The sequence below is a fragment of the Thamnophis elegans genome, chromosome 2 (assembly GCF_009769535.1).
Source record: "Thamnophis elegans isolate rThaEle1 chromosome 2, rThaEle1.pri, whole genome shotgun sequence".
NCBI lineage: Eukaryota > Metazoa > Chordata > Lepidosauria > Squamata > Colubridae > Thamnophis > Thamnophis elegans.
In genome coordinates this window covers 17,368,553-17,395,909 of record NC_045542.1, presented here as the reverse complement: position 1 = coordinate 17,395,909, position 27,357 = coordinate 17,368,553, and the positions used below count along the sequence as shown (strand labels likewise).

The 27,357-nt window shown below is 39.8% G+C and overlaps 1 protein-coding gene across 3 annotated transcripts in view; it reads right to left on the bottom strand.

Moving 5' to 3' along the window:
• LRP1 (LDL receptor related protein 1) overlaps nt 1-27,357 on the bottom strand; it is a 337,681-nt gene that overhangs the window by 248,298 nt on the left and 62,026 nt on the right. For all 3 annotated transcript variants that reach the window (XM_032212335.1, XM_032212336.1, XM_032212337.1), the window contains one exon: nt 437-559. In XM_032212335.1, coding sequence (XP_032068226.1) covers nt 437-559 — 123 coding nt within the window. The remainder of the gene's footprint in view (nt 1-436; nt 560-27,357) is intronic.

Genomic DNA, 27,357 nt, shown 5'->3' with positions numbered 1-27,357 from the left:
AATTTTTCTACTCAGCAGATTATAATCAGACAAGAATCTTCAATTAGGAACACTACCATCCTAAGAAGCCAGTGGTTTCTACAGGAGGAAGCCAAAAAAAAAAAAAAAAATGGGGGAGGGAGAATAAGGGGAAGGGAAACTTGTCAGAAAAGTGAAGTGGGAAAAGGTTTTCTCAGGCAATTTGGGCTAAAACCCAATGAGGAACACTTGCCCACTTGCACAAAAACGTGAGTAATAAACGATATTTTCCGAAGTGGAGAATTCTTACAAAACTTCCTCATGTGCTGTTTGTTTTTCAATGTCCCCAAAGCTGTGAGAAGTACACCATGCATTTTGCACTCTCAGAAAAAGTGAATGGAAAGCAATCCAGGTCATCACATCAAAATTGTTGGAAAAATATTCACTAGGGAAAAGAAGATGAAGTAAAGATACCTACATATATCTGGTGATTCATCAGAGCCATCTGGACAGTCCTTCTCTCCATCACATCTCCAGCCCTTGGATATACACGTGATCTGATCTTTACATGCAAATTGTTTGGGGCTACATGTCTTCGGTGCTGAGGAAAGAAAGGCAAGGGGGGGAAAGAAAGCATTAAAAATTAGATTCTTCTGTAAAGCACGGAGGTCATTTCCAGCCTTATGATTCTATGTTCTGTGTCCCTGACAATAATTTCAAAGGCTGGCTACTTTAAAAGCCACCAATTTTGACAGCGCCATTGGGCTCATACATATTCATGATACTTCAGTAAAGAGCACTGTTAAAATGAAAGGTATTCATCAGAGCAAAGCAGGAGCAGAAATACAGAACAGATTTTAAACATCATTTAATTTGAATAAATCTCTCAGGAATTCACAATTTATACATGAAAGGCTTAAATAAAGACACAAACCAGGAACCGTGGTTTAAAATTATGTAGTGTTTGCATTGGAAAAACTGTTAAGAATCTCAAATCTGACTTTTTACAAAAACTACCATGGTGATTCAGGGGATCCTACTAAAATTATACCTGAAGAATGCAGACTGTTAGGGGAGGGGGAGTCCACATTTCAAATCCCATTTTAATAGCCTTAAGGCCAGCCGTTATTCACTTTGACTCAGCCAGAAGATGGTCATCTGGGCCTACCTCACAAAAAATATTTAAATAATTACAAAAAAAGATGAATCAGAAGCATTCCCAATGCTTTATTCTGAAAAGGTTATGCATAAGTCAAGCCTGTAGCCTTTATTTGTACAATCCAGGCAGGTAAATAAAGAGTTAATAAATGGCACATCCCAACCAACTACTGTTCATTTAGAAGCTGTAGACAGGTAGCTACTTGGTCAACTTGCAAGCTTCCTGCCTTGTTGTACCTTGTTTTCCCAAAAATAAGCCCTCCCTGGATAATAAACCCAATAAGCCCATTTTGAGTGTATGCGCTAAAATAAGTCCTCGCCAAAAATATTTAAACACATGCACAGCAGGTCCCCACCATTTCCTCTGATTGCTTGCCACACAAACAACATGAAGTGAGGAGGCGAAGCCAGGGGAGGGAGGGAGGGGGGAACATGACCCATGCACCCTACATGCACTTACCTAATGGCTGCTCCCGCAACCCTAGCTAAAGACCCATTAGATTGCACAGGGTCGGCCTCCTCCGGGTTCCATCTACTAGCCAATGCCATCTGGCTACGACCCGGGGGGGGAGCTTCTCTGTTGCAGCTCCGGCCCTTTGGAACAAACTCCCCACGGAGATTTGGACCCTCACCTCTCTCCTGGCCTTCTGAAAAGCTGTTAAAACCTGGCTGTGTCGGCAGGCCTGGGGTCGATGAGCTCCCTTCCTCTCTCGACAGGTGTGGCTGTTGGTTATTTTAAATGTTTGTTTTGTATTTGTGTGTTCCCTTTCCCGTTTGAGTTGTTCACCGCCCTGAGTCCCTATAGGGAATAGGGCGGCATATAAATAAAATAAAACTTCAAACTTCAAAACTACTGCACACCTTCTGTAACGCTAATGGCGGTGCAAAAAAGAGCAGCAGGTCCACTGATGTGCAACACAGCAGCAGCCATGAGGTGACCACGCTCACCACTTCCTGCACCTTAAAACTAATAAGATTTCTCCGAAAATAAGGCCAAGTGCTTATTTCGGGGGTCAAAAGAAAATAAGACCCAGTCTTATTGGGGAAACACGGTATGTAGCATTCTTGTAGCATGGCTTTTCCCAATCTGTCAACACTCATGTGTGCTAAATTCCCTGGAACTGCACTCTCAGCATACACAGAAGGCAGCAGGTTGGGGAAGACAGAGAAGTTAATATCTGTAGGATCACAACTGTACCCCTGTACTGCAGAAGAAACTATGGCTGCTCCCAGTTTCTGTGAAGTGAAGGAAGATGAAACCAGGAGACACTGATTTTGCTTATACCTCCAATCTAACTGAATGGCCTTCCTCAGAAGTCAGGCTCATTCTGGAAAATGGTGACGACTGAGCTCTTCCAAAGAGCATATATCAGCCCTTGGAAATAGACCATGTCAGAAAGCAGGCCTCCTAAGGTGGAGCTAACTACCTCATTAATCTGGTCTACAACAACATCATTCTGAAAACCTGACAATATTGCTCCTTCTCTCCCTCTTATACTGACAATCAAGGTAAGCAAATTTAGAGTTTTTCTTTAGGCTGTCCTATTTTCTAAACTCCTGTTTTACTAGCAGTCTTCATATATATTTTATCCAAGGTCTTCACTTGGTAGTTAATGACTTTACTACTGGGTTATTACCAACAAATTATTGCTCCTGGCTGACTTGGCTGATGGTAACTCTGCCACTTCCATTACTATTACTGATTAAGATAGTAAATTTATTTCTAAAGCAATTTGCTTTATTACCATGGATATATGTTGGTCTACTACAAAGAACATTTACATTGTTTGGCCTTGCTATTTATCATTCTGACAGATTCAGCATTATACAAATGTAATAATTAAACAAATCAACGGCTCATTCATTCCACACTTGCTGTCAGAAGTACTACAAGGAGGATGGAGATTGATGGATTAAGAGGCCCAGGCAACATAGCTGTTAGAAAAGGTGGTACATTTTTTTAAAAAATCACTCTGCTTCATAGTTAGCTTTCTAAAGTCATGCATGCCTTCCTTATAATTTTTTTTATTTTTAAACAAACAAAAACAAGCATAAAACATAAAAACCATCCTCCAGTTACATATAGTATAGTATAATAGTTACAGTATAGTCAAATAAATGTTTAATAATGATAATAATTGCATACATATTAGATTGATAATATGAGATTCTATGTAAATTGTAAGTGAACACTATGGTGAGGAAGTATAAAAGTTTGGTAACCAAACTGTCATGCATGCCTTCCTAGCAGTCTCTTTTTCTCATTCATTAAGCTGCTAAATTTCATATCAACTCCCATCTCAAACAAAACACCAGCAGGAATAGACCCCAGCTTGGAGGACCAGCAACAGACCTAGAATTACATAGCTTCTTTCAAATAGATGCTTAGCTGCTGAGCTTCATGATTGAATTTCCATGCTTGTGCATGCACTGACTTCTCTGATGACTTCTCTGATCATATCAGGCCAAAACACATAAGGCAACAAGTCCAAGGCAAATTGAAAAGGGAAAATGTCTGACAAGGTAAGGGACAAGGAACCAAATAGAAAGAATAAGAAGTTGGGGTGAGAAATGGAGAGGGGAATAGAGATGTGTATCGGCTAGTACAAAGGTCTCTGACCCCTGGGTTGCAACCCGGTACTGATCTGTGGCCAGGCAGTTGAGTAAAGGCCCATCCACGCATGCACGGGATCCAGGCAGCGTGTGAAACCATGCTCCTCCCAGTCAGCGGAAAAAACTGCCCTCCACAGAATTGGTCCCTAGAACCCATAAGGTTGGGGGGGGGGGCACTGAGCTTATGTAAATGGACAGATGTACCACCTACAAAAGTGATAAAGACTATCAAGGGATAGTGATCCTTTCCATTAAAAATAATTCCCTATGGATTCTTAAAGAGACAAAACAAGGGGGAAGTTGCATGATACGGCGCTGATCTTACAAGAGCAAGGAAAGCAGGGTGGGATAAGCTCTGGCTTTGTTCACTGCAAGCCAGCATAGGGTTCCCTAATAGATTACTTCTGATGTGAATCAGCCCTGGATGGGGGGAAAAAGTGCTTGCCTGCTTTTGCTGCAAGCAAACTTCTGATGCAATTATTTCTGCAGTTGCTTTCTGCAAACAAAGCATATGTTTGGCTAAAGGATGTCTTTCAGAAAGCTGACCATCCCCTCAAACTGTTTGTCCTTTGAAAGAGAAAAAAATCTTTCTAAATGAAGAGGTAAAACAGCATGCAAGCATTAAGAATGCTTTTCACGTAATTCTGTTTCATTCAATACTAAATACCAATAAGTTAGAAGGCCATTCTCAAAGAAAGCTCTCAGCCATCCTGATAAAGGGAGGAAGCTGAAAGAGAAGCCATTGACTCTTTATCCCAGGGAAAGGTTTGAGAGGCAGGGGTGATGTCCAGCCAGAGAATGAGGAGTTAAGATTCTTACACACATAGCTACTCTGTGTAAAACACTTCTTCCTGCTTCTCCAGGCAGAGCAGGAAAGAAAGCTTAGCAACACATTTAACAGTTGAGTTTTCCAGGCACCTAGTTTGTCCAGGCTGAGCGGGAAAAACAATGTATTTTTGGCTTAGGGCTGAGCTACAAGAATTACATTTTAAGAAATTGCAGCTCTAATTATATTGCGACTATTTGAACTTAAGGACCTAATTAATAACTTATATTGATTTCCTTAATATAACAAAATCTGCAATATTGTGATTGATGGATCCAAATTTATCCCATATTTCTGTGTGGGATACACCTATTTAATTCATAAGGATTCTGGGTATTACAGGCAGTCCTTGACTTACAACAGTACATTTAGTGACCATTCAAAGTTACAACGGCATTGAAAAAAGTGACTTATAACCCATTTTTCACACTCACGGCCATCGCACCATCCCCATGGTCACATGATCAAATTCAAACACTTGACAACTGGTTGATATTTATGACAGTTGCAGTGTCCCGGGGTCATGTGATCACCTTCTGACAAGCAAAGTCAATGGGGAAGCCAGATTCATTTAACAACCGTGTTTCTAATTTAACAACTGCAGTGACTCACTTAATAACTGTCGCAAGAAAGGTGGTAAAATGGGGCAAAAATCATTTAACAAATATCTCACTTAGCAGCACAAATTTGGGGCTCAATTCTGATAGTAAGTCAAGCACTACCTGTACTTGAATCCTATTTGAAGCACATGCATGACCAGTGAGATTAGGCATAATTTGATGCCTCTCTATCTGTGTACTATATTAAAACGTATTAAAGAGTGTGGTTAGATCAGATGTGGGGGGGAATCCTCTTTAAGTACTTTTGCCATTCACACTTAAGGAGAAATAACTTGTTATTCCCTCTTCAGTTTCCTGAGTAAACCAAACAAAACCAAAGTTATTGTTCTTTTCTATTCTTACATTTAAAAAACCAATGAATTCCTAGGGAATTCAATTTTACTTCAATTATATTATTCAGGGCAGATTCCTGAATTTGTGATCATGAGAAAGCTCTATTTTATCAGAAGCTTTAGTGGCGTCATGGTTGGAGAATCCTGTTCTTACTGGAACTGTTGTGAATCCTTAGCATATCTTTGCTGAAATATTCAGTTTTTAAAAGCACATTAGTGCATCATTAGAACTACTGTAGTTATTGCCTACTTTAAACAGACCCCTGGCTGGAGGGGACCTTAAGGCATCCAGGGTTAATGTCCTCTTCCTAACTTGCAGATATAATTGTACCCCTGTCTCTATGCATTACTTCAAGCAGTCAGCTCCTCTTCCCCCTACACTTGCAACTTGCAAACACATAAATGCCTATAAGCTTATGGTATCAATGTAAAACGTAACAAAGTTTCACGTTTCAAGCCTGCATTAGTACCAGCTCCAAACGTAACGGTATTTCAAGCTCAAACAGGGCGCTACAAAGAATTCAGATCTGATCATGTTATGTAGACTACTAATAAATATCCTTTCCCAAAAACATTTTTGTTTGCTTTGTTTCTGCCATGATAAACTGCAGGTTCTTTGACAGATTGATTGGTAGGATAAGAGATGTAAAAGTTGAAGACACCTGCATTCATGTTCAAACAAAGGACCAAAGGCTGGGGAGAAATAGTAGTTGACATCATATGTTCCTCGAGGACTACAGCTAATTATTGACTGGTAAATAACCCAGACAAGCCTTGACTCGACCCAACAAGCCACCAATAAACTTTAGGAAACTCACAATGTTCCTCTGTTGCCCCTCTTCAGTGTCTAATCCATCAGAAGTGCACTTGTATTTAAAACTGAACATCAAATGTTCTAATGTGCGCAGAGAAAACTGTATCCCTGTCTCCAGTTTGCATTGCTTAAATGAGAGAAAAGATTCAAGGATATAGTACCATGATGGCAAACGTATGGCACGCTTGCCGGAAGTGGCACGCAGAGCCATCTCTCCAGGCACACGAGCTCTGCTCTTCCAGGTTCCAGCACGCTCGCCACCTGGTCTTCACGTGTGTGGGAGCACTGGAAACCAGAAGAGTAGCCCCCCAATGTGCATGCGCATGCAGGGAAGATGATCTTCCAGTTTTGGCGTGCACATGCACACTGGCCACCTCATCTTCTGATTTGTGACGTGCATGCGCATGCCAGCTGGCTGGTGTGCATGTGCATGCCAGAAACCAGATCATTTTCCCAGTGCTTGCATGCATTCTGGGCGGCTGCTCCTCCAGTTTCCGGCACGCACACACGTTCCCCCATTACAGCACTCGGTGCCGAAAAGGTTCGCCAACACTAATATAGTTTATAGGCAGCCAGAGATCTACTGCAGAAAACGTACATTTTTTTTAGGATATTTCCTGCTTGGTAAGCAAGCCATTAATTCACTCTCAGTCTCTTGTGCCATTTCAGTCAATTTGTCGGGAAGATTCCTAAATGGTACAGTTGCTATCTGCTAATTGCTGAGCATCTTCTATACCTCTGAGCTTTGCCAAATCATGTGCATACAAAATAAATGGCCATCAAAACCTCAAAGTCAATACCATTAACCCTAAGGGGCTCTGACACTAAAGCAATAAGAATGAAAAAGAGCAATAAGAATGAAAAAGTTGCACAGCATCCAAAGAATGAATGGGTTTGGAAAAGGGCAGTGTGGTGTGTGTGTGTGTGTGTGTCTGTGTCTGTGTGTGTTACTTTGCCCTTTGCCCATTCCTGTAATCCTGAATCTAAAAGCACCAGGAATGAAACTGACAGAGTCAATCATTCAAAGCATTATTGGTAGGAGGGTTCCCTCAAGCATGCTTAAGATATATTAAAACAAATATATCACATCAAAGCCAAGGTAGAAACAATCCAGTTTTTTTGTGTGTGGACCCTTTCCAACTGAGAAGCACCGTCTCAGTCTATGAATGTTACAAAATCCCTCTGTTTCCCAGCACTTGCTTATGTTGGAATTTTCATCCAGGAACATAAGAGACAGTACAGAGCTGTTCCTCTTCCAATTTTTCCACACAAAAATTACCCTGTGAGGTAAATTGGGCTGAGGGACAGTTACTGGCTCAAAGACACCCAGATATAAGTCTATTATATCCAGTAAGTAAACTTGGATTATTAACTTCTAGTTCAGCGTCTAGATCACAAAAGCATCAGCTGAATCAAGTTACAGGTGGCTAGTACCACCACATAATACATTTTGTGAAATCCTTATGCAAACAATTGCCTTGTCTCTTGCCGGTCACATCTACCTGACCTACTAGAGCAGGGAGGCAAAGAATGTTGTGGGTCCTGTCCCCTAAGGAGATACATGTGGCGGGACCCAGAAGAAGGGCCTTCTCCATGGTGACTCCCTCTATCTGGAACATCATCCCGCCCTGGAGATTAGACTGCCCCCCACCCACTCTTTCAGAAGGGCCTGAAGACATGGTTCTGCCAGTGGGCCTGGGGAACACAGAGAGGGATGGTGCCCATGAAATGGCTAGTATGAATGTGCGGTTGTCACCGGGATGGGGGAGGGGGGTTATTATTTTATTATTTTTCTTTCTTTTATATCCTTGTAAGCCACTTTGAGTTGCGAGTAGGCAGCAATATAAATTTTCGAAATAAATGAATTCTCAAAGAGATAGATGCCTAATGTCAAGGAGCCTGCAGAAAAATGAAGGTTTTGAACCGATGTCTACAACGGCAAACACAGTAGCTGCAGATCTGTTCAAGAAAGTCATGGCACTCCCAAAGCTTGAGTTTTGTTCTGCTGTTATGACAGAGATGGTTTAACAAGACTATCCTATTGCTGACCCCCTGGGACCTGCCACTCAGACACAAAAGGCATTTCGTTCCCCACTACTGGCCTTCTCCTTTCTCCTGAACATAAATCTTTCTCTGACAACCTTGTCAAAAGGCTTCTGGAGAATCCCAAGCCTTGCCCTGGATTTACAGAGTCTGTCACGGAAGAGATATATCTTCGAAAGTTTCCAAAGCAAAACCTCCGGCCGAATAACATGGGGACTGAAGGCTTTCTGTTTCTAAAATAAAAATAAAAAAAATACAAGAACTTCCTTGCTTTCCCTACCTTTCAGGACATGCGTGTACGTTACTAACACTCCTTTTTCTACATTCATCTGTTCCCAGACTGTCTATTTAGGCTGCAGGTCAACCTATATTTTTGATCCTTTTCCAAATGGAGATAGAAGGCACTGAACGTAGCATTTTCTTCTTGCTGAAAAAGTATATGATCTTCCAGAAAACAAGTTTTAATTATTCGGGAGAAAAACTCTGAACAAAGTCCAGACATCCTTGTTGCCTGTTATCAAGATGCAAAGCTCCCATCACAGTATTTCCTCCAGTCTCCTCAATACCCACAAACTGTCAATCTCTTTTAGCAAATACACTTCTAGAAAAAATAACGGGAGGCAGAGGAGGAGAAAGAAGAAGAAAGATAAGGAAAGAATCTGCAATAAGCTGATCCCAGAATAAATAAATAACTGTTCTCCAAAAAAGCTATAGTTAGTCCTCGACCTATGACCACAATTGAGCCCAACATTTCTGTTGCTAAGTGAGATTGAATTTGCCCTATTTACGGCCTTTCTTGTCTCAGTGGTTGTGAATCATTGCAGTTGATAAGTTAGTAACCTGATTGTTAAATGAACCTGGCTTCCCACATTGATTTTTCTTATCAGATGTTCGCAAAAGGGGATCACATGACCGTGGGATACAGCAACAGTCATAAATATGAATCTATTGCCAAGCATCTGAATTTTGATCAGTGGTGCTGGAAATGTCATAACTGTGAAAAATGGTCATCACTTTTTTCAATGCCATTGTAACTTTGAACAGTCACTAAGCGAACTGATGTACGTTGAGGACTACCTGTACTACCAGTCTTTGTGAGTGGGTCCTGTGGAAAAAAGCTCCTACACTGCGGAGGAATGGATTATATAGTGATATCATATGTCACATTTCCCCAACACGAGTGCCCTAACCCATCTTAAAGGAAATATAAAGTAAAGGTAAAGGTTCCCCTTGCACATGCGTGCTAGTCGTTCCTGACTCTGTTTCAAAGCCGATGAGCCAGCGCTGTCCAAAGACATCTTTGTGGTCATGCAGCCGATATGACTAAATGCTGAAGGCGCACGCAACGCTGTTACCTTACTCCCAAAGGTGGTTCCTATTTTTCTACTTGCATTTTTACATGCTTTCGAACTGCTTGGTTGGCAGAAGCTGGGACAAGCAACGGGAGCTCACTCTGTTATGTGGCGCTAGGGATTCGAACCGCCGAACTGCTGACCTTTCTGATCGACAAGCTCAGCATATTAGCCACTGAGCCACCGCATCCCTGTTAAAGGAAATATCACTTTCACTTTTTTTTAAAAAAAGTGTAGAGTTGGATTCCTAGAAAGTAGCAAGATTATTTCCAAGAACCACACTATTATGCTAATGAATGAAGGCTTAAGGGCCAGTTTAATGATCTGTCTGCTTTCATTCTGCGGAGGACTGAAACATATGCAAGGCTGGAAGCAGGAAAACAGTTATAAATAATAATGACATTACCCTGCTAGCAGAAACATGCTAGAAGAAAAACCAGACCTCAGGGGGATATCCATCCAATCCCTGATCAGAATTCTTAAGCAGTTACAGTACTAAAAAGGTTGTGTCATATTGTTTTCCTCAAAGATATACGCTGTTCCTCGAAGAACATTGAATAGGCGGTCACAGGATTCATCTTCAAATAATTAACATGAGATTTTTCTATTATCACAGGAATCAATTTGTAGCCAACAAGGCAGTTGCATACAAGTATATCATGTTTGCATTAGTATCTGAAAATGAGTAGCTCAGGATCCAACCCAGGCATAGAATATACACCCTCCTAAACTGGAGTTCCTGCCCCCAAATACTACACTAGATATTCACTAAACATAAAGCAAAAACTGCTCACTTGAGAATGAAGATCAGAAACGGACATTCCAAGTATTTATATCAAGCCTGGCTTCTATTACTAGACCAGTGTTTCTCAACCTTGGCAACTTGAAGATGTCCGGACTTCAACTCTGTGCATGCGCAGAAGCAAAAAACAAGATGAACCTGAGAACCAGTTCGGAGTGTGGCAGGCTTTGATCGCTGCTGGTTCCAGTGACACCACAACCGGTTTGGCCAAACCGTCCAAACCGGTAGGAATCCACCATTGCCAGGTGGGCTGTGTATGGTCTCCCCGAACTCACTTTTCACTGGCAGAAGGCTGCAGGAGGCCGTCATGGCCAAAAACGGAGCCTGGGAAGGCCGCATGTGGCCCTCTCAACCACCATTTTTGCTTGCAGAGGCACCGGGAGCCGTTCTTTCATTGTTTCCAGAGCGGCCCCATGGGCCAGATCTAAGTATCCCGCAGCAGGGTCCAGCCCACAGGCCTTGAGTTTGATACCCCTCTTTTAGGCAATTGGACATATTTCTATGCATTTCTGTATTTCAGAAGGAAGATGTTACCTAGACACAAAAGTCGGATTATAAAATTTACACTAGCTCATAGGCATTTGAATCTCCCAGCTGCTTTCTATGCTGTCCTGATTGAGCATCATCTCCAGATATGTTCAAAGATTTAACAAAAAATACTTAAAAAAAACACCTTAGATAACTCTCATTTTAAAAATATAGCAAGCAAGCATTTACAAAATGAACACCATGCCTAAGATATTAATATGTTAAAGAGGGCTGTGTCTTTAACGGTCTAGTCCAGGATGAATTGAGATTTTGGCTCTTAACCTTTAAAAAAAAAAAGTTAAGTAAAAGCAGATGCAGCTCCAGCATTCTTCGGTAGAGAATGAGCAGCGCTAACACTTTGAAAAAAAGAAGAAAGAGCCCTTCATGCTGGTCATAAAGTCCAGTTCAAATCAGCAGAGTACAGCTGCAAGGCCTTCCATTTTCAAACGTTCCCTCTTTAGTATTTGGGAAGTTCGGGCGCCAATTTGCTAAAAATAAAAAGCAGAGCAGCTCTTCCGGCAGGAAAGAAAGAATCTCCTTCTTTCTTAATCTTGCATTCTCCTCTTTCCTCTTAGTTAAACTGTTGAATATGATCCGGGGTTTTTTAATTATTCAGTTCAGATATACATAAAGGAGGATTAATTCCAACATTTTTTTAAAAAAGTCCTCAAAAGCTGTATAAATTAAGCCCTACAGTTTTCAACTTAACTTTCCCTTTTCGTACATACAGAAACGTTCTCAAAACTGAAAAGGAAACCCTAATAACTTTTTTCTTTTGATGTATTAAATTACTATCCCGCCTATTCCCCAACAGCACAAAACAGTGTATAGGGCACTCTCATTTCCCATTTTTGGTCACAACAAAAACTGCATCAGTGGTGGGTTCTGGATCCCATTGCAACCGGTATGCTGTGACGGGGCCAGATGTCAACCTTGTGCGCGCATGCTGGGCGCGCATGTGTACGCGACTGTCCTATGACACCCCAGCTGCTCAGCGAGATTGCGCAGGCACCTTATGCTGTGTGCATGTGCGCAATTGGCCCGTTTCCCTCAAAAAGAGGTAAGGAATGGGGGTGGGCGGGCCCACCGAAACACCGTTCTAGTACAGTGGCTGCTGCTCCCAGCTGCCAGCAGTATGCCTATACCGGGCCGTACCGCCCGGAACCCACCACTGAACTGCATGAGGTACACTGGTTTGAGAGAGAGTGACTGAGTTGCCATGGCTAAGGACAGGCCCGTATCCAGACTTTCCCAGTTCTAATCTAACATACGCACTATATAATTTGTGCTGTATAATTATTCCCATCACAGCCCAGTGCAGTTAGTCCATGACGTACAACAGTTCATTTACTGATGTTTCAAAGTCATAACAGCACTGAAAAAAGTGACTTATGGCCATTGTTTACACTAATGACTGTTGCAACATCCCCATGGGCACGTGATCAAAATTCAGATACTTGGCAATTCTCTCATATTTATGACAGTTCAGGTGTCCCAGAGTCATGTGATCATCTTTTTTGACCTTCTGACAAGCAAAGTCAGATTCATTCAACAACTTTGTTACTAAATTAACAATTGTGATGATTCACTTAACTGTGACAGGAAAGGTCATAGAATGAGGCAACCCTCACTTAACAAATGTCTCACTTGATAACAGAAATTTTAGGCTCAATTTTAACTATAGCATCTTTAATACTTAGACTTCCTATAATATATTCAACCATCAGAAAAAAGAGAGATGTGTGTGCATATAAGTAAACCAGCCATTGGTCTGGCCTCAGATCACAAATTTCTCACTACTTTTTTTTCTTAAGTATGTTCCTTAAAGACAGCTAGTGAGATCACCCCCCAAAATCAAACCAAATATGACTTTTTGGCCACAACTGTCTAAGACTGCAGTCTCTAACAAGACTCAGCTGTGCTTCCCCATGAAACGTGTTTGACTTATTTCAAAGCATCTCTTGTAGATGTTTGGATCTTGTGGCCCCTATGATCTGGCCAAAAAGCCAACTGTCTGAGACCTTTTGGCCATAATTCTTGAGGAGATGCTAACAAACCAAACCAGAAAAACACAACAGGATGTTTGTTTCACCTTGACAGATGGACCTGAATGGGTGGCACTGGAAAAGCAATGGCCTGAGTCTTGAATATAACAAGCTCACAGTAGTTAGTTTTTACTCATTTAAACAACTGGTTTATTGAACAGGCTCATATAAGAACAGGTCTCCTCTTTCTTGTTTGGAAAAATACATACTTGGACACATAAATTGTGCATTACACAATATCTACGTTTTTCTCCCTCTGTCATGTCAACAATTTGTTTTGTTTTCATACAAAATGTATCAACCTAGTCAAGCAGAAGTTAGGAGAGAAAAACGGTAGTCACCCTCCATCTTCCAGAGTTTCATTTCAAACCTACCTACCCAATGATCTTTCATTCAAGGACAGAAAAATACAGAATTTCTCTGGATTTCCTGCATACCCCCCCAAAAGAGAAAGATTACTTGGAGAGAGTATGTTTAAGTCTGATGTAAATATCAGAAGGAAGAAGATCAAGATTATTTCTTCTTATCACTTGGGTCATTGAAGACGTCATTCTTATCGAAAAACAAATAAATGCAGAACACACACACACACACACACACACACACACACACACACACACACTATATATATAGTGTATATATATATATATATATATATACACTATGTATACATACATACATACATACATACATATATACCATATTTTTCAGAATATAAGACATACCTTTTTGCCTCAGAAAAGAGGCTGAAAATCTGGGTGTGTCTTATACACCAAATACAGCATTTTTTGTCTCCCAAAGCCCCGCCCACTTCACCAAAATGGCTGTGCAGCGCCTTATGGAGGCTTTCAGAGAGCTTTTTTCATTGCCAAGTCAAGATGACCTTAGGCAGCCGAATAGTTAGGAAGAGACACATAAAAGTTGTTACCTGGTTCTACTGCACTTTGCAGCTGATATGTGGCATGCCGGCAGACGAACCCCCTGTGCTCCCCCAGCTTTTGGCACAGCAGCCAAAAAAGGTTTGCAATCACTGCCCTAGTTAATTTTTCTATAGCTTTTAATGGTGAATGGACTTTAAAAATGACAAGCTAAAAAAGTCTGGCCACTCCATTATCCTTCACCTCCCCGAAAACCAAATCAATCAACCCTACAGTATATCTCTTGTCCTAGACAGCCTGGGTTACCAGCCTCAATTCTACTTCAGACTGCTCTGTATCTCACAAATTCTTTTTATTGTTAGCGATTTAATGTCCCGACTCAATGACTTTGTATATTCAATAAGGAAGCAAGATAACAGCGTTTGAAACTTAGAAAAAAAGCTGCTCTGCCCATCATCAAGGACAGCAGATGGAAGGACACCCACTAATGTGACACAATTAACTGCAAAATATTTCTGTGCATGCTTGAAATTAATATATATCATATGATTAGCTGATTTTAGGAGGTTGTTTAAAATTTCAGGCATACTTAGTGTTCTTTGAAGCTGTGGTTATGTTTTATGTAATTGTACAATAGAATTAATATTTAATAATGCATGGCTTAAGCACACTCATTCCATAATTTTTTAATTATCTTGAAAGATCAATGTCTGGTGTCCTGAAATACATTCGGGGGAGGGGGGGCTTGGTTTTGACTCAGCTCTATTCCTTTCCTCTTCTTCTTTCGTTTCTCCTCCATCACGACGTGATCATATATGAGCCTTCATAGATTTATACACCCAAAATGCGTCACTGGGGTTTTAAAGTTGCCAGAAAATTGAAGAGACTGTGCAGAAGGAACTGGAGCCCATAATCACATCCACAAGGCCAACTTTTTTTTTTTTTACATTATTATCAAGTTCCAGAATTACTTTTCCTCCTAGGACAGGCGATCCAGACAATGTTCTGGTGAACCAGAATACGCAGCACCTTAAAGTTATTAATCTGATCTATTTCTTGGATAGGAAACGCATGACAGCTTTACAACAAACATAGGTTGACAACAGATAGAGCAGGAACACATGCAATACCACCCAGAGATGAGAGGCCGTTTTTCTCTAAATTGTTACTCTTAAAACACTGACCATGATTTACAGCTCAAGAAAAACGCAACCTATCTTCATCTGGTGCTCTCCCGATGTGTGCCCTCCTGGGCTACGTATCCCATTAGTGGTCCCAAGCAGAACCGACCACTGGTAGTGGTGATAGCAGATAGCCTACCCTGTTTCCCTGAAAATAAGACAGATAATAAGCCCAATCGGACTTTTGAGTGCATACGCTAAAATAAGCCCTCTCCCAAAAATAAGCCCTTCTCCAAAATATTGCAACGCAGCAGCAGCCATGAGGAGACCACACTTGCTGCCTCCTGCACCTCAAAAATAATAAGACCTCCCCAAAAATAAGGCCAATCGTGAAACAGAGAAAAGGAAATACTGTCCTCTCCACAGAGCTCACATAGGACAGGAGTTGTTCCAAAGGGTGCTTTTTCAAAAGGCAATTGGAGTTTCTTTGTTTTCCTTGAAGATATTTTGCTTCTCATGCAAGACGTTTCTTCAGTTCTTGGATGAGAAGCGAGACAACCATGGCCTGGATGATGGAGAATCTCCATAGAGATAGTATGGAGTTATTATTCTAAGGAAAGAGTTGAGTTTGATTACATACATTCTGCCACCCTACTTCATTAACAAACACAAAATAATTCCAAAATGCAAAAATATCATTTTAATATTGTTCACTAGTCAATGGAGACAGTGGTTAAATTTTATGCAGGCATTCTGATGAAAAAGTGGTGCCGTCGAGGCAACCATAAATTGATATCATCATCAGGCCTTATGGAAGGCAGAATATAGTTCTGTTCAGTGGTGGGATTCGAATAATTTAACAACCGGTTCTCTGCCCTAATGATTTCTTCCAACAGCCAGTTCACTAAACTGCTCAGAAGGTTAACAACCGGTTCTGCCGAAGTTGTGCGAACTGGCTGAATCCCACCACTGGTTCTGTGCTGAGGTAACAAAGTGTCTCTCACATTGCAGTTCTATCTCTGTGCTTCTTCGCCAACACAATCTTTTCCAACATGGGACACTCGGGATCTGTAAATACTGCATCTCCTAAAATTCCTAGCCAGTGTGGTCATGGTAGGACTTCTTAGACTTTCAGATCACAGAAGATTGTCCTACAAAGCACCTAGGAATGACTTTATGATTAAAAAATACAAGTGTATTCAGACATATAAAGACACGCCAAAGAACAAATTAAGGGGCCTTAGAGGTCTTCTAGTCTAACTCTCCCCCTCACCCATTGAAACAGGAAACCCCACACCATTTCAAACAAATGGCTGTCTAATTTCTCTTTAAAAAAACTCCAATAATGAAGTACCCACAACTTCTGGAGACAAATTGTTCCACTGATTAACCTGTTCTCACAGTCAGAAATTTCTCCTTAGTTCTAGGTTGCTTCTCTCCTGGGTTAATTTCCATCCATTGCGTATTGTTTTGCCTTTTGGTGCTTTTAAAAAAGAAGGTAACCCCCTCTTCTTTGTTACAATCCTTTAGTGACACCACAATTAGGACTGACAAAATATTTTTCCCCCTTGCCCTTTCTCACTTTTGGTTTCTCCCACTCTTTAACTATAAAACTTCAGGAGAAACATGATTTTTGCAAAAGACCAAAGTCCTCTCACCCTTCCCCAAGCACAGAGTGAGAGATTTTGACTCTGGGTTATACAAGCCAGTTCCATTTATCCATTTGACAAGGGGGAGGGCAGTGTCCCTTAAAGTGGCACCACCAAGGGGTTAAATCCACTACAGAACCTATGGATCACAGCACTTTCCCCCTCAGCTCCACTGCATATCCACGGCATGAAAAGACTGCTTCTGCCAGAGGGTGAAACAATTGTGCCGTTGGAAAGGAAACAGCACTGGCAATAAATATGGATAGGAATGAGGTGATTTGCAAAACAGATGTTTCTAGAGGAGAAAAAAAGAGAGAGAAATAAATCCACATGGCATTAATTATGGAATCCCCTTCCCCCTCTTCTTCAGTATGTGAATTCCTATGACCCTGCAAAAAAGAAAGAAAAGGGAGCCTTGGGGTTGGAACTTATCCCAAGTCTTGAGGCTTCGGAAAACTGAATGAAAATTACATGATTCTAAGAGTTATTTTGCCATCTGAGTTATGCAAGAAATGACAAATGCTTTATTTATCAGGAATTGGGCCATCATCAGATTTTTTTTAAATTTTTAAAAAAAAGAAAGGTTTGTGGGGGTTGGAGCTCGGTTGGGGCTGAAATATCAGTTCAGAGTCCTTCCTAAGCCAAACTGCAACAATTTTAACAATTACCATCTAATTTCTGGCCATAAGCCTTGCCCAGAACTGAAATATTTTAAATTCCTCAGTTTTCAGGCTCAAAACTCTAGCTCTTTAAAGGTTGTTGGTTTTTTAACCCATCTTAATAGCTGAAAATGAAAGATGGGGAGTCATTCCAGAAATGTCTTGGGATTTGCTATCCAGATGTGCTGAACTAACACTCATCATTCTTAGGCCCACAGTTATGTCTCTGATTCAGGATCATGGGGGTTGAAGTCCAACAAACTATATCTGGAAAACATCAGGTTTGAGACATAACGGCAAACTTGGCTATTGGCAAATGCATAGGGATGGTAAAAATGTAAAGTTTCAGTGAGAGGGGGAGAAAGGAATATATAAGAGAAATATATTAGCAAGTAAAACCAGAGACAGAGGGGCGGATGTAGAAAATGGCTAACTACAAAATACTTGTATTCTTCTGAATGAATTAACTTTTATGGCAGCTTTTTAAGAGATGGTTGAGAGGCATAATACAGGGAAAAGTGCTCAAATTACTATGCAAAAACTGGATTGTGTTAGTTGTGTCTAATGCAGTGTTTCTCAACTTTGGCAACTTGAAGATGTCCCGATTTTAACTCCCAGAATTCCCCAGCCGGAATTTTGGGAGTTGAAGTCTGGACATCTTCAAGTTGCCAAGGTTGAGAAACACTGGTCTAATGCATATGATGCCATAAAGTGAAAAGAGGCAATTTAATAAGTGTGAGAGATGAGAACCAGACTTTTTAAAATATATATATCTAATTTTTAATACCTTTAAACATCTTTTTGATATTTAATTATTTTAAGTAACTTTCCAACCTATTATTTTCCAATGCCAATCCTGTCTACCGTGCTCCCTTTAGCACCCTTGAATGCACATCGTTGCTTTATTTTACTAGTAGAAATGAATCGCAAACATTTTTTGTTATTTCCTCTTCTACCCCAACTCATAGTGAAGAAATTGAAGAAATATGAAGAAATGGGAGGGGAGGTTGTTGAGAAATATCAAGATTTCCTTTTAACCTTGAGCGAATGAACTTTATGATTCATTCATAGCTCATATGTCCCCACTATGAACTCATCTTCCCAACCCAGAAGTACAACTTTATCATTTAACTATAGTTACATTCTTACAAAGATTAACACTTTTCCCAATAATTCCATATCTGCTTGATTAGGTCAGAACTGTGGAACTCCACTTTCACGGGGTAACTAATGCTACTGATTTTGTTCTTCCACAAAAAAAGGCAGGATGAGTTTCATATGAGATTAATAACATTTTGATTCCCATGAAACCTCATGAAGAAATATAACTGTAGCACCATAATTCAGACCAAACAACCCAGATAGAAGTCTAGAGGTCACACTGTTTATAATCCAACTGATGAATGCAACTTTTAAAATCCAAAACATAGGTAGCTTCTGGGAACACAATCCACGTTTAATGTCAACACTGAATTATACAGTCTAGAGTTTAGACAATACCAGAATCATCCACCCTTCAGTCTGAAATTATCTAGCCAAGAAGAAATCCACTGTGTCAAATGTTTAGCACAGTTTTCAATCCATGTTTTGGGTTCTTGCTTGATAATGAATGCAGAGTGTTATGTGTCAATTAAAAAACCATGAGGCATGTAACAACATATCTTCCCCAAACTCAGAATTATGGCTTGTGCCTTAAAACACGGAATTCAAAAATGGACACAAAAGACATCTACTGAAAGTAAAGTAATAAAGAATCAAGCTATTTATTACAGTAAGGCCGGAAGAGGGAAGCGGATGAATGTGTAACACTGTTGATCCTAATCAGTTGCTGAAGCATCACTGCTTGACCACAAAGCAGCCAATTTCCAACCATATTCAGCAATCATAAGGGTCATTTTTGAAGAGAGGCTCTTCAGGGAATTTCCCAAATTGAGATTCCTGCAGAATAAGGGATTAATTTAAATCAGTAGAAGGGGCAGAGTACAGATAAATTATAGTCATATGAAGAATGGTTGGAGGAATTGGATATGTCTAGTTTAACGAAAAGAAGGACTAAGTGTGACATGCTAGTTCTACTATCTAAATGGGCCGCCACAAAGAAGAGGGGGGACAATCTATTCTCCAAAGTGCCTGAAAGCAGAACACAAAGCAATGGATGGAAACTGATCAAGGAGAACATCAAACTAGAACTAAGGAGAAATTTCCTGACAGTTAGAAAAATTAATTAGTGAATGACTTGCCTTCAGAAGTTGTGGAGGTTTTTTAAGGAACAGATTGGACAACCATTTGTCTGAAATAGTATACAGTTTCCTGCTTGAGCAGGGGGGCAGATTAGAAGACACCCCCCCCCCAAGGCCCTTTCCAACTCTGTTATAGCAAAGGTTTAGTTGCTATCAGGGAGAGGGAACAGGAAGGTCCTTGAAAGAAAACCCAAAACTACTTAAAGATATTGGCTTTGTTCAAAATGACAGACATATGGGACCTAACCCAATCCCATGCTTTGAAGATTGCAACCCCATATCGAATCCTAAATCAAACAAAGCATAGATTTATTATTATTATTTTGGATCCCAGCATGCTGACTTGACATTCTGGGAGTTGAAACCTCGAGACACATTTGGAAAATACCAGATTTATGGTAGCTGAAGAATAACACTGTTTTGAAAATATTGTTTTCAAAAGAAGGACCAAATCAAAATGGTTACACCACTTCAGGATACAGAGAGCCTCTTCCAAGAGAAGGGAGAAGGAAAAAATTGGGTTCATTTAGCTTCTCTGCAGATCTAGTTTTGTTCATTTTTACAGTTAATCCTCGACTTGTAATCATAACTAGGTCCAGAATTTTTGTTGCTAAGCAAGATGATTAAGTGAGCCACATTCAATTTTACAACTTTTTTTGCCATAGATGCTAAGCAACACACTGCAATTGTTAAAGGAATAATGTAGGCATTATCCAGTTTCAACTCCATTGACTTTGCTTGTGGAAGTCAGCTGGGAAAGTTGCACCTGACAACCACATGACCCTGGGATGTGGCAACCATCATATAAACGCATGCCAATTGTCAAGGACCAGAATTTTACTATTTAGAATAGATGGCATTTATTCTATTCTATTTGAATTATATGGGGATGCTGCAACAATCATTAAATGTGAGGACCAATTGTAAGTCACTTTTTTCAGCACCACTGTAACGTCAAAAGGTGCTAAACAAAGAGCAATAGCACTTAAGTCTTATATACGCTTTACAGACTTTTCTAAGCATATTATGAAGTCAACTTATTGCCCCCAACAATCTGGGTCCTCATTTTACCGACCTCGGAAGGATGGAAGGCTGAATCAACCTTGAGCCTCGTGAGATTCGATCTGTCAAATTGCAAACAGCCGGCAGTCAGCAGAAGTAGACTGCAGTACTCCACTCTAACCCCTGCACCACCGCGGCTCAGTAGGGTTGTACGCTCAGGACTACCTGTAAGCCCAGGACTATCTGTATATTTATATCTACCTCTTGAAACACACACACACACATACACACAGACAGCAAGTTTCCTTGAAAACTAAAATATCAGGGCAAAGCACCAAAAACAAAACAAAAAAATCAAATAGGAAAAGAAACCACTTTTCAAAATACGAGCTCTTAACCATATCAGTACGTTTTTGCAATACTTTAAAATGTTTATGCTTTCAGGAGGAGAATGTTTAAAAGTAGTATTAGTCCAATCTGGTATCTGGTTTCATGAAGGATAAGTCTGTTGGCTCCTCTGTTTAGATTCCACTGCAAAAGCCACAGGTATTTGCTCTCTGTAATTTATTTCAGTTTGGGGAGGGAGGGGTAGCAGCGGGTCACTTACAACATAAATGTTTACTTTAAAAATGCATACCTTTTCCATTCCTGCCCTCCCACATACAATGTGTCCGCATCCACCAGCAAGCTTTCCAGTAATTTTAAGTGCTTCTAGCCTACTGTGAGCTCCTCTGCATATAAAGCACCACAAATGTCAGCAATAAGAAATCTCTTTGCTTTCAGAGGCAATGAAATATATATAATTTTTTTAAAAAGCAAAGCACAAGAGATACATCATGGCAGACGAACAGAGTCACGGGCTCACGAAAAATATTGCCTTTTAATTGTTTTCAACTGAACAATGGGTGAAGGAGAAAAAGTTTATTTAAACTGCGTAGGGAATCTATTGAATTACACATTTTACTGGAGCCTTACTCCCATCAGCTGCAGCCAGTTTGACAGAGAGATATGAGGAAGGAGAAACTGGAACTTATTCATGTCTTAGGAATTTATAAAGAAAAATTAAAACAGATGTATTTTCAAAAAAGGATAATATCTGTACATGGATGGATAATTGCTGAAATCATACAAGAAATGCTCACTATAGGATTAGATTCCAAGCAGAGTGCGTTGAGTGGTTTTTTATGATATGAAAGCATAAATGTTTTCAGCTAAGTGCCAAAACCTCCACTACTATATATAATTTATAAATGTTAAGAAAAACACCCCTAAAAATAACATAGATATATATTCAATTTCTGACTTTCCTTTTTTTTAAATAATTGAACCAATTTGCACTACCTATTCATATAAATTTCAATATAAACTCTTGGGAAGGAAGGAATTTTTATAAATATAAACCATACAAGCATTTGTATTTACCTGGCTGCTTAATACATAATACATATGCAAGCCATGACATTTAACTCTTATTTTCAAAGCTTTTATATAACTGTAGAAATAAATACGATCATGAATAAATCCAAACTTTTAAAAATTTGTCAGTGTCAAGCACTGACCATTTTCTATTAGACAGAAATCTTGAAAAAGCAATCCTTTAGGCTATCTGAAAATATAAAATGCTTTTCCACATTTACCTTCCCAGCAATGAGAATGATAGCATTCTAAAACCTATCACATAATCTTGGATTTGGAGATTTAATAATTTTCAAGACAAGGGTCTTGGTATAATATAGAAGCTAAAGGGTAATTCACACTAGTTTCTTTAAAAATAATGTTGATTCCATGTTCAATACATGCACTTGAATACTAAACATGGAATCATAATCACAGAATCACAAAACTGAAAAAAATCAGTGCTTCTTTAGTCCAATTCTCTGCTCACAACAGACGACTTAAAACACCTTGGAGAGAGGGCTATCCAATATGAAGATTTCCAATGAAAAAACATTCCACTTTATGAGGCAGCTGGTTGAAAGTTCTTACCATCAGAAAATTCCTTGCAAATCTAGCCTGAATCTACTTCCTTGTAATTTTAATCCACTGGATTTAGTCCTGCCTTCCTAGATGAGAACCAGTCCATTGTTGCTTTCATAGGATTACTTTTTAAATATCTAATGATACCCTCACTCAGCCTTCTCTTCTGAAAGCTAAATATACCTTTCTTTTCTCCTACTAACTAAATGCAACAGGTTTTTTTTAATTATTCCAAGTATGAGTTGTTTCCAGTCCCTTAATCATCTTGTTGGCTCCAATTTGTCGATGTGTGTTTTAGATTGCAACACCTAGAACTGGGCAAAGTTCCAAGTAGGGCCTTGTCAAGGTAATAGTACTGTTGGGATGTACGCATCTTAATATCTCCAAAACCAAATTTGATTGTTCAGCATTGCATCACAACATTGGCTCATACTCCAATTGTGAGCTGCTAGAACAGCTAAATTCTTTTCACATATTGTACTGCCATGCTAGTTCTTCCCCATCCTATATTTGTATTCTTTCCCCCCCTCCCCAAAAGCAGAAATTTAATTTCCACTCTGGTAAATTTCTTCTTGTTTGTTTCAGGCCACTGGCCAAGACTGTCTAGATCTTTTTTTAATCTTCTCTTCTCTTGTGAAGTGCTCATCACTCCTCTTAATTTTAGATTTAGATTTAGATTTAGATTTTATTGGAAATTTATATGCCGCCCTTTTCCCTGAGGGGACTCAGGGCGGCTTACAACAGTGAAGGGAAGGGAGTGCAAGACAAGACTTAAAAAGAAAGGAATCGTGATTAAAAGAAAATTGATCATAAAAACACAACATTCACTCAACATTCGGGCGGGGTAAGAGTAATCCTATCCCCAGGCCTGACGGGATAGCCAGTTCTTAAGGGCTGTGCGGAAGGCCTGGACTGTGGTGAGGGTACGGATCTCCACGGGGAGGTTGTTCCATAATGTCGGAGCAGCAACCGAGAAGGCTCTCCTCCGCGTAGTCGCCAGTCGGCACTGACTGGCGGATGGAATTCGGAGGAGGCCTACTCTGTGCGATCTGATGGGACGCAGGGAGGTGATTGGCAGGAGGCGGTCTCTCAAATAGTCAGATCCACTACCATGGAGCGCTTTATAGGTGGTAAGTAAGACCTTGAAGTGCACCCGACGATCAACAGGTAGCCAGCGCAGCTCACGGAGGATTGGTGTTATATGGGCGAACCGTGGTGCGCCCATGATCACTCGCGCGGCCGCGTTCTGGACTAGCTGAAGTCGCCGGATGCTCTTCAAGGGCAGCCCCATGTAGAGCACATTGCAGTATTCCAGCCTAGAGATCACATTAATTAATTAATTAATGCCATCTGCAAATTTGATAATCCTCTCAACGTAAGTCTTAATAAAATGTTGAACAGCACAGAGCCCAGGACAGAATCTAGTGGCACTTTATTCAATACTTTTCTCCAAGCTGACGTCTAGTCATTAATGGAGCACTTTCTGGGTGTGGTCATTAATCCAAATATGAATCTAACAGTTGCACCATCCCGTCACATTTTACAATTTTATTTATCAAGATATGAGGGGTTTTATTCAACGCTTTGCTGAAGTTCAAGATACACTGCAGCTGTACCATTTCCCCAATCGATTAAGGTAGTAACTGTGTCAAAAACGGAAGTAAAATTGGTTGGGAATTATGTGTTCCCTTGTTGTTTGCTCCCATTGGTAAGATCCTGAAAGTGAAACACTTAAATCTCTTCACTTTAGCGTTATGCATTTGTTTGTTATAAATCTATATCCCTATCCAGGTATTCACAGATATACTGTTTAATAATCTGATTCAAGACCTTGCCCAATATAGACTGATTAAACTTCCCAGGTCTCTTCTTTCCCCTTTTTGAAAATGGGAACAACATCTGCTCACCTACAGCGTTAAGTTTTCAAAAATTACAAATAGTATTTTTCTTATAATTTCTATTAGTTTGTTCAGTATTCTGACCAATCATCTGAAGTGTTGCTGATAAATTCTGATAAAACATTTACCACTGATCACCTGCAGATGGTTTTTATTTATTTATAAGACTTTTCCAATACATGGCTAAGGATCCAAGTTTCTCCACCTGCAGTAAAAACTTCAGTACCCTCTATATAAATGAAGGGAGCTGCTTGCCATCTAAGCCTTTGAGATGAAGAATCATAACCCAAGAAATGGATGTGATCATAAGAAATTCGCTGAATGAGCAAAATATTTCCCTATAATCTAGAAACTCAAAACTACCTTAGGAATTATTGCAATATTAGCCACAGTTTACTATAGTATGTCATTTCCCAAGATAAATGAAATGTTTTTCTTAAAATAAAGAGTAGACCATATGCACAGTAATAAGTTTCTAATTGAACTTTTAAAGAAATATTCAACTGTCGTTGATTTTATTCAATTTAAACTTTTTACATCTTGCAAAAATCTGATTATTATTTAATATGCATCACATACATTTGCTGATTAGTTTATAAAAAAATATTAGTCATATCATTTCAATTATAGTAGAAAATACAAAAATGTATTATGGTATATTTTTAAAAAGCTGGGATTATGTATCAAGAATCTACTTCCATAATTTTATGGAAATGAGTATGAATAGGAAAGGGCTGGTCATGCTTCCCCCACACCCCTCCCTCCCCAAAATCTAACTATTCTCACAGACTAAAATATTGGACAAACATTAGCATTTTGCAAACAGGACAGAATGTTCACCTGTGTTTTCTTAACTTCTTGATGGCAAGCTTAGAAATCAAAGCTGTAATTTCTCAAAAGATATGCTTAATCTTTAATTACATTTTAGTATAATTGTATAATTGTAGTATAATTGAAAGGAAAACAAGACAAGTAGCTCTCAAATTTGCTTAATGTTTTGTTTTCGACTAGGGCAAACCCAACTTGGGAACATATTTTCAACAATGGGAGTCTATTCCCATGTAATGGAAATAAAGATGGAAATGAATGGTGAATCAGCCAGCAATAAACACACAGATACACAGAGTCACGGGGGTAGTGGTGGGGTGGTAGAGGGAGAGGAAGACAGAGAATTATGAATTATGAAAAACCAAGACTGGCTTCAGAAATACACTTCTTTTAAGAATCAATTCAAATTATCTCTTTGCAGCATATTTACCATATCCCCATTTCAGCTCTTCCACCTAACAGATAGCATTAAATTCACTCAACAAGAATAATAAGGCTTTGGGCCTTGGACATGAACTAAAATCACAGATTCATCATTTCAACACAAGACAAAATAACAGCATTAATCAAATCATCCAAGCTTTTTAATGTGATTCACATATGACTTAGGTAAAATTTGTTTACCATTCTTCATTAAAATAACCTTCATGGCTCAATAAAGAACAATGAGATGTATTAAGAACGTAGGAGTACCATTTAGGAATGTTGTATAATTGAATCTTTACATGCAAGGTAGATGGACTGGAGTTTGATGGCTACATCACTGGAAGAGATGAATACACAGGTTAGAGGCGTTTTGGAGACAATCTATATATGTGGTCACTAGCAGATGACACCAACTTAGGCACTAATCAATTAATAATCAATTATAACAATCAATTATAACAATCAAGAACAATCAACGTCACCACATATACTACAACAAAGGCAGGGACATTACTTATGAATTCTTGCAATGCTAACTCTATAGCCTTGGTATTGCTCCTGCAGGTAACCATTTCAACAAAAGGAATCAAGCAGGACAATGATAGGCTGCACAAGAGGAAAGATGCACAATGACACTACACAATAGGGGAAAGACATAGAAACATAAAGGGAAAGACTAGCTGTTACCCTAAGCAAGAAATGCTCAAAAAAGAGTTTCCCAAGAGAAGAGCCATTCAGCACTTTGGTCTTCAGACTTTCAGGCACTCTTATGTATCAGAAGGCAACTTGGGAAGTATGAAAATAAAAGAATCCAACTGGAGGAACAAGACAAAGAAAAATCCAGCTTCTAAATTCTATCAGAAGTTATCCCTTCCTTCATAGATAAAGAGTGGTACCTTGGACTCGTTGTTAATTGGTTCCAGGAGGCAAAAATGATGAATACCAAAACACATTTTTCCCATAAGAAATAACACAGTGAGTCACAAGGCAGTCAAACAACAACAAGTTCTAGTACTGTTGTGGCCAACAGCGGCCAGCTAAGCTGTTGGTGGAATCTGACAGCGATGAACACTATGGGACTGCCCTGACTCTGGGAGGGGTTTGGAGTCAGAGCAGGGACTAGAGAGGCCTGTTGGCCACCAGATGGCATCTGAGTCAGGGAGCAGTGAGGAAGAAGAGGGAGGCTGTCCCTGACATACGTATGCGTAGGGCTGAGAGGAGGAGGGAACAGCTTTGGAAAAAGGCTCACAGAAGGAAATAGGAACAGGTGGCTACTGATTGACCCCTCCCAGAGAGCTTATAGATGGGGCGACGGGAGGAGAATTTTGCAGGAAACAACAGTTTACTAATCCAAGCGTAGAGAAAGATTGGAAGAATTTCGTGAGTTCAAGCCTTGTTTTCATAGAGATAATTTTCTGGGCGCCTAGCCAAGGGGTTGCTTATCTCCCTCCTTAGTTGTGGCAGACAGCCAAGTCTGCGTCAGTATATATTAGAGGCTTGGGACAGAACAAGTACCAAACAAACAATGAGTACTGAGACAAAATTTTCACATCAAAATGTGCCGAGTACCAAATTCAATAAGTTTCAA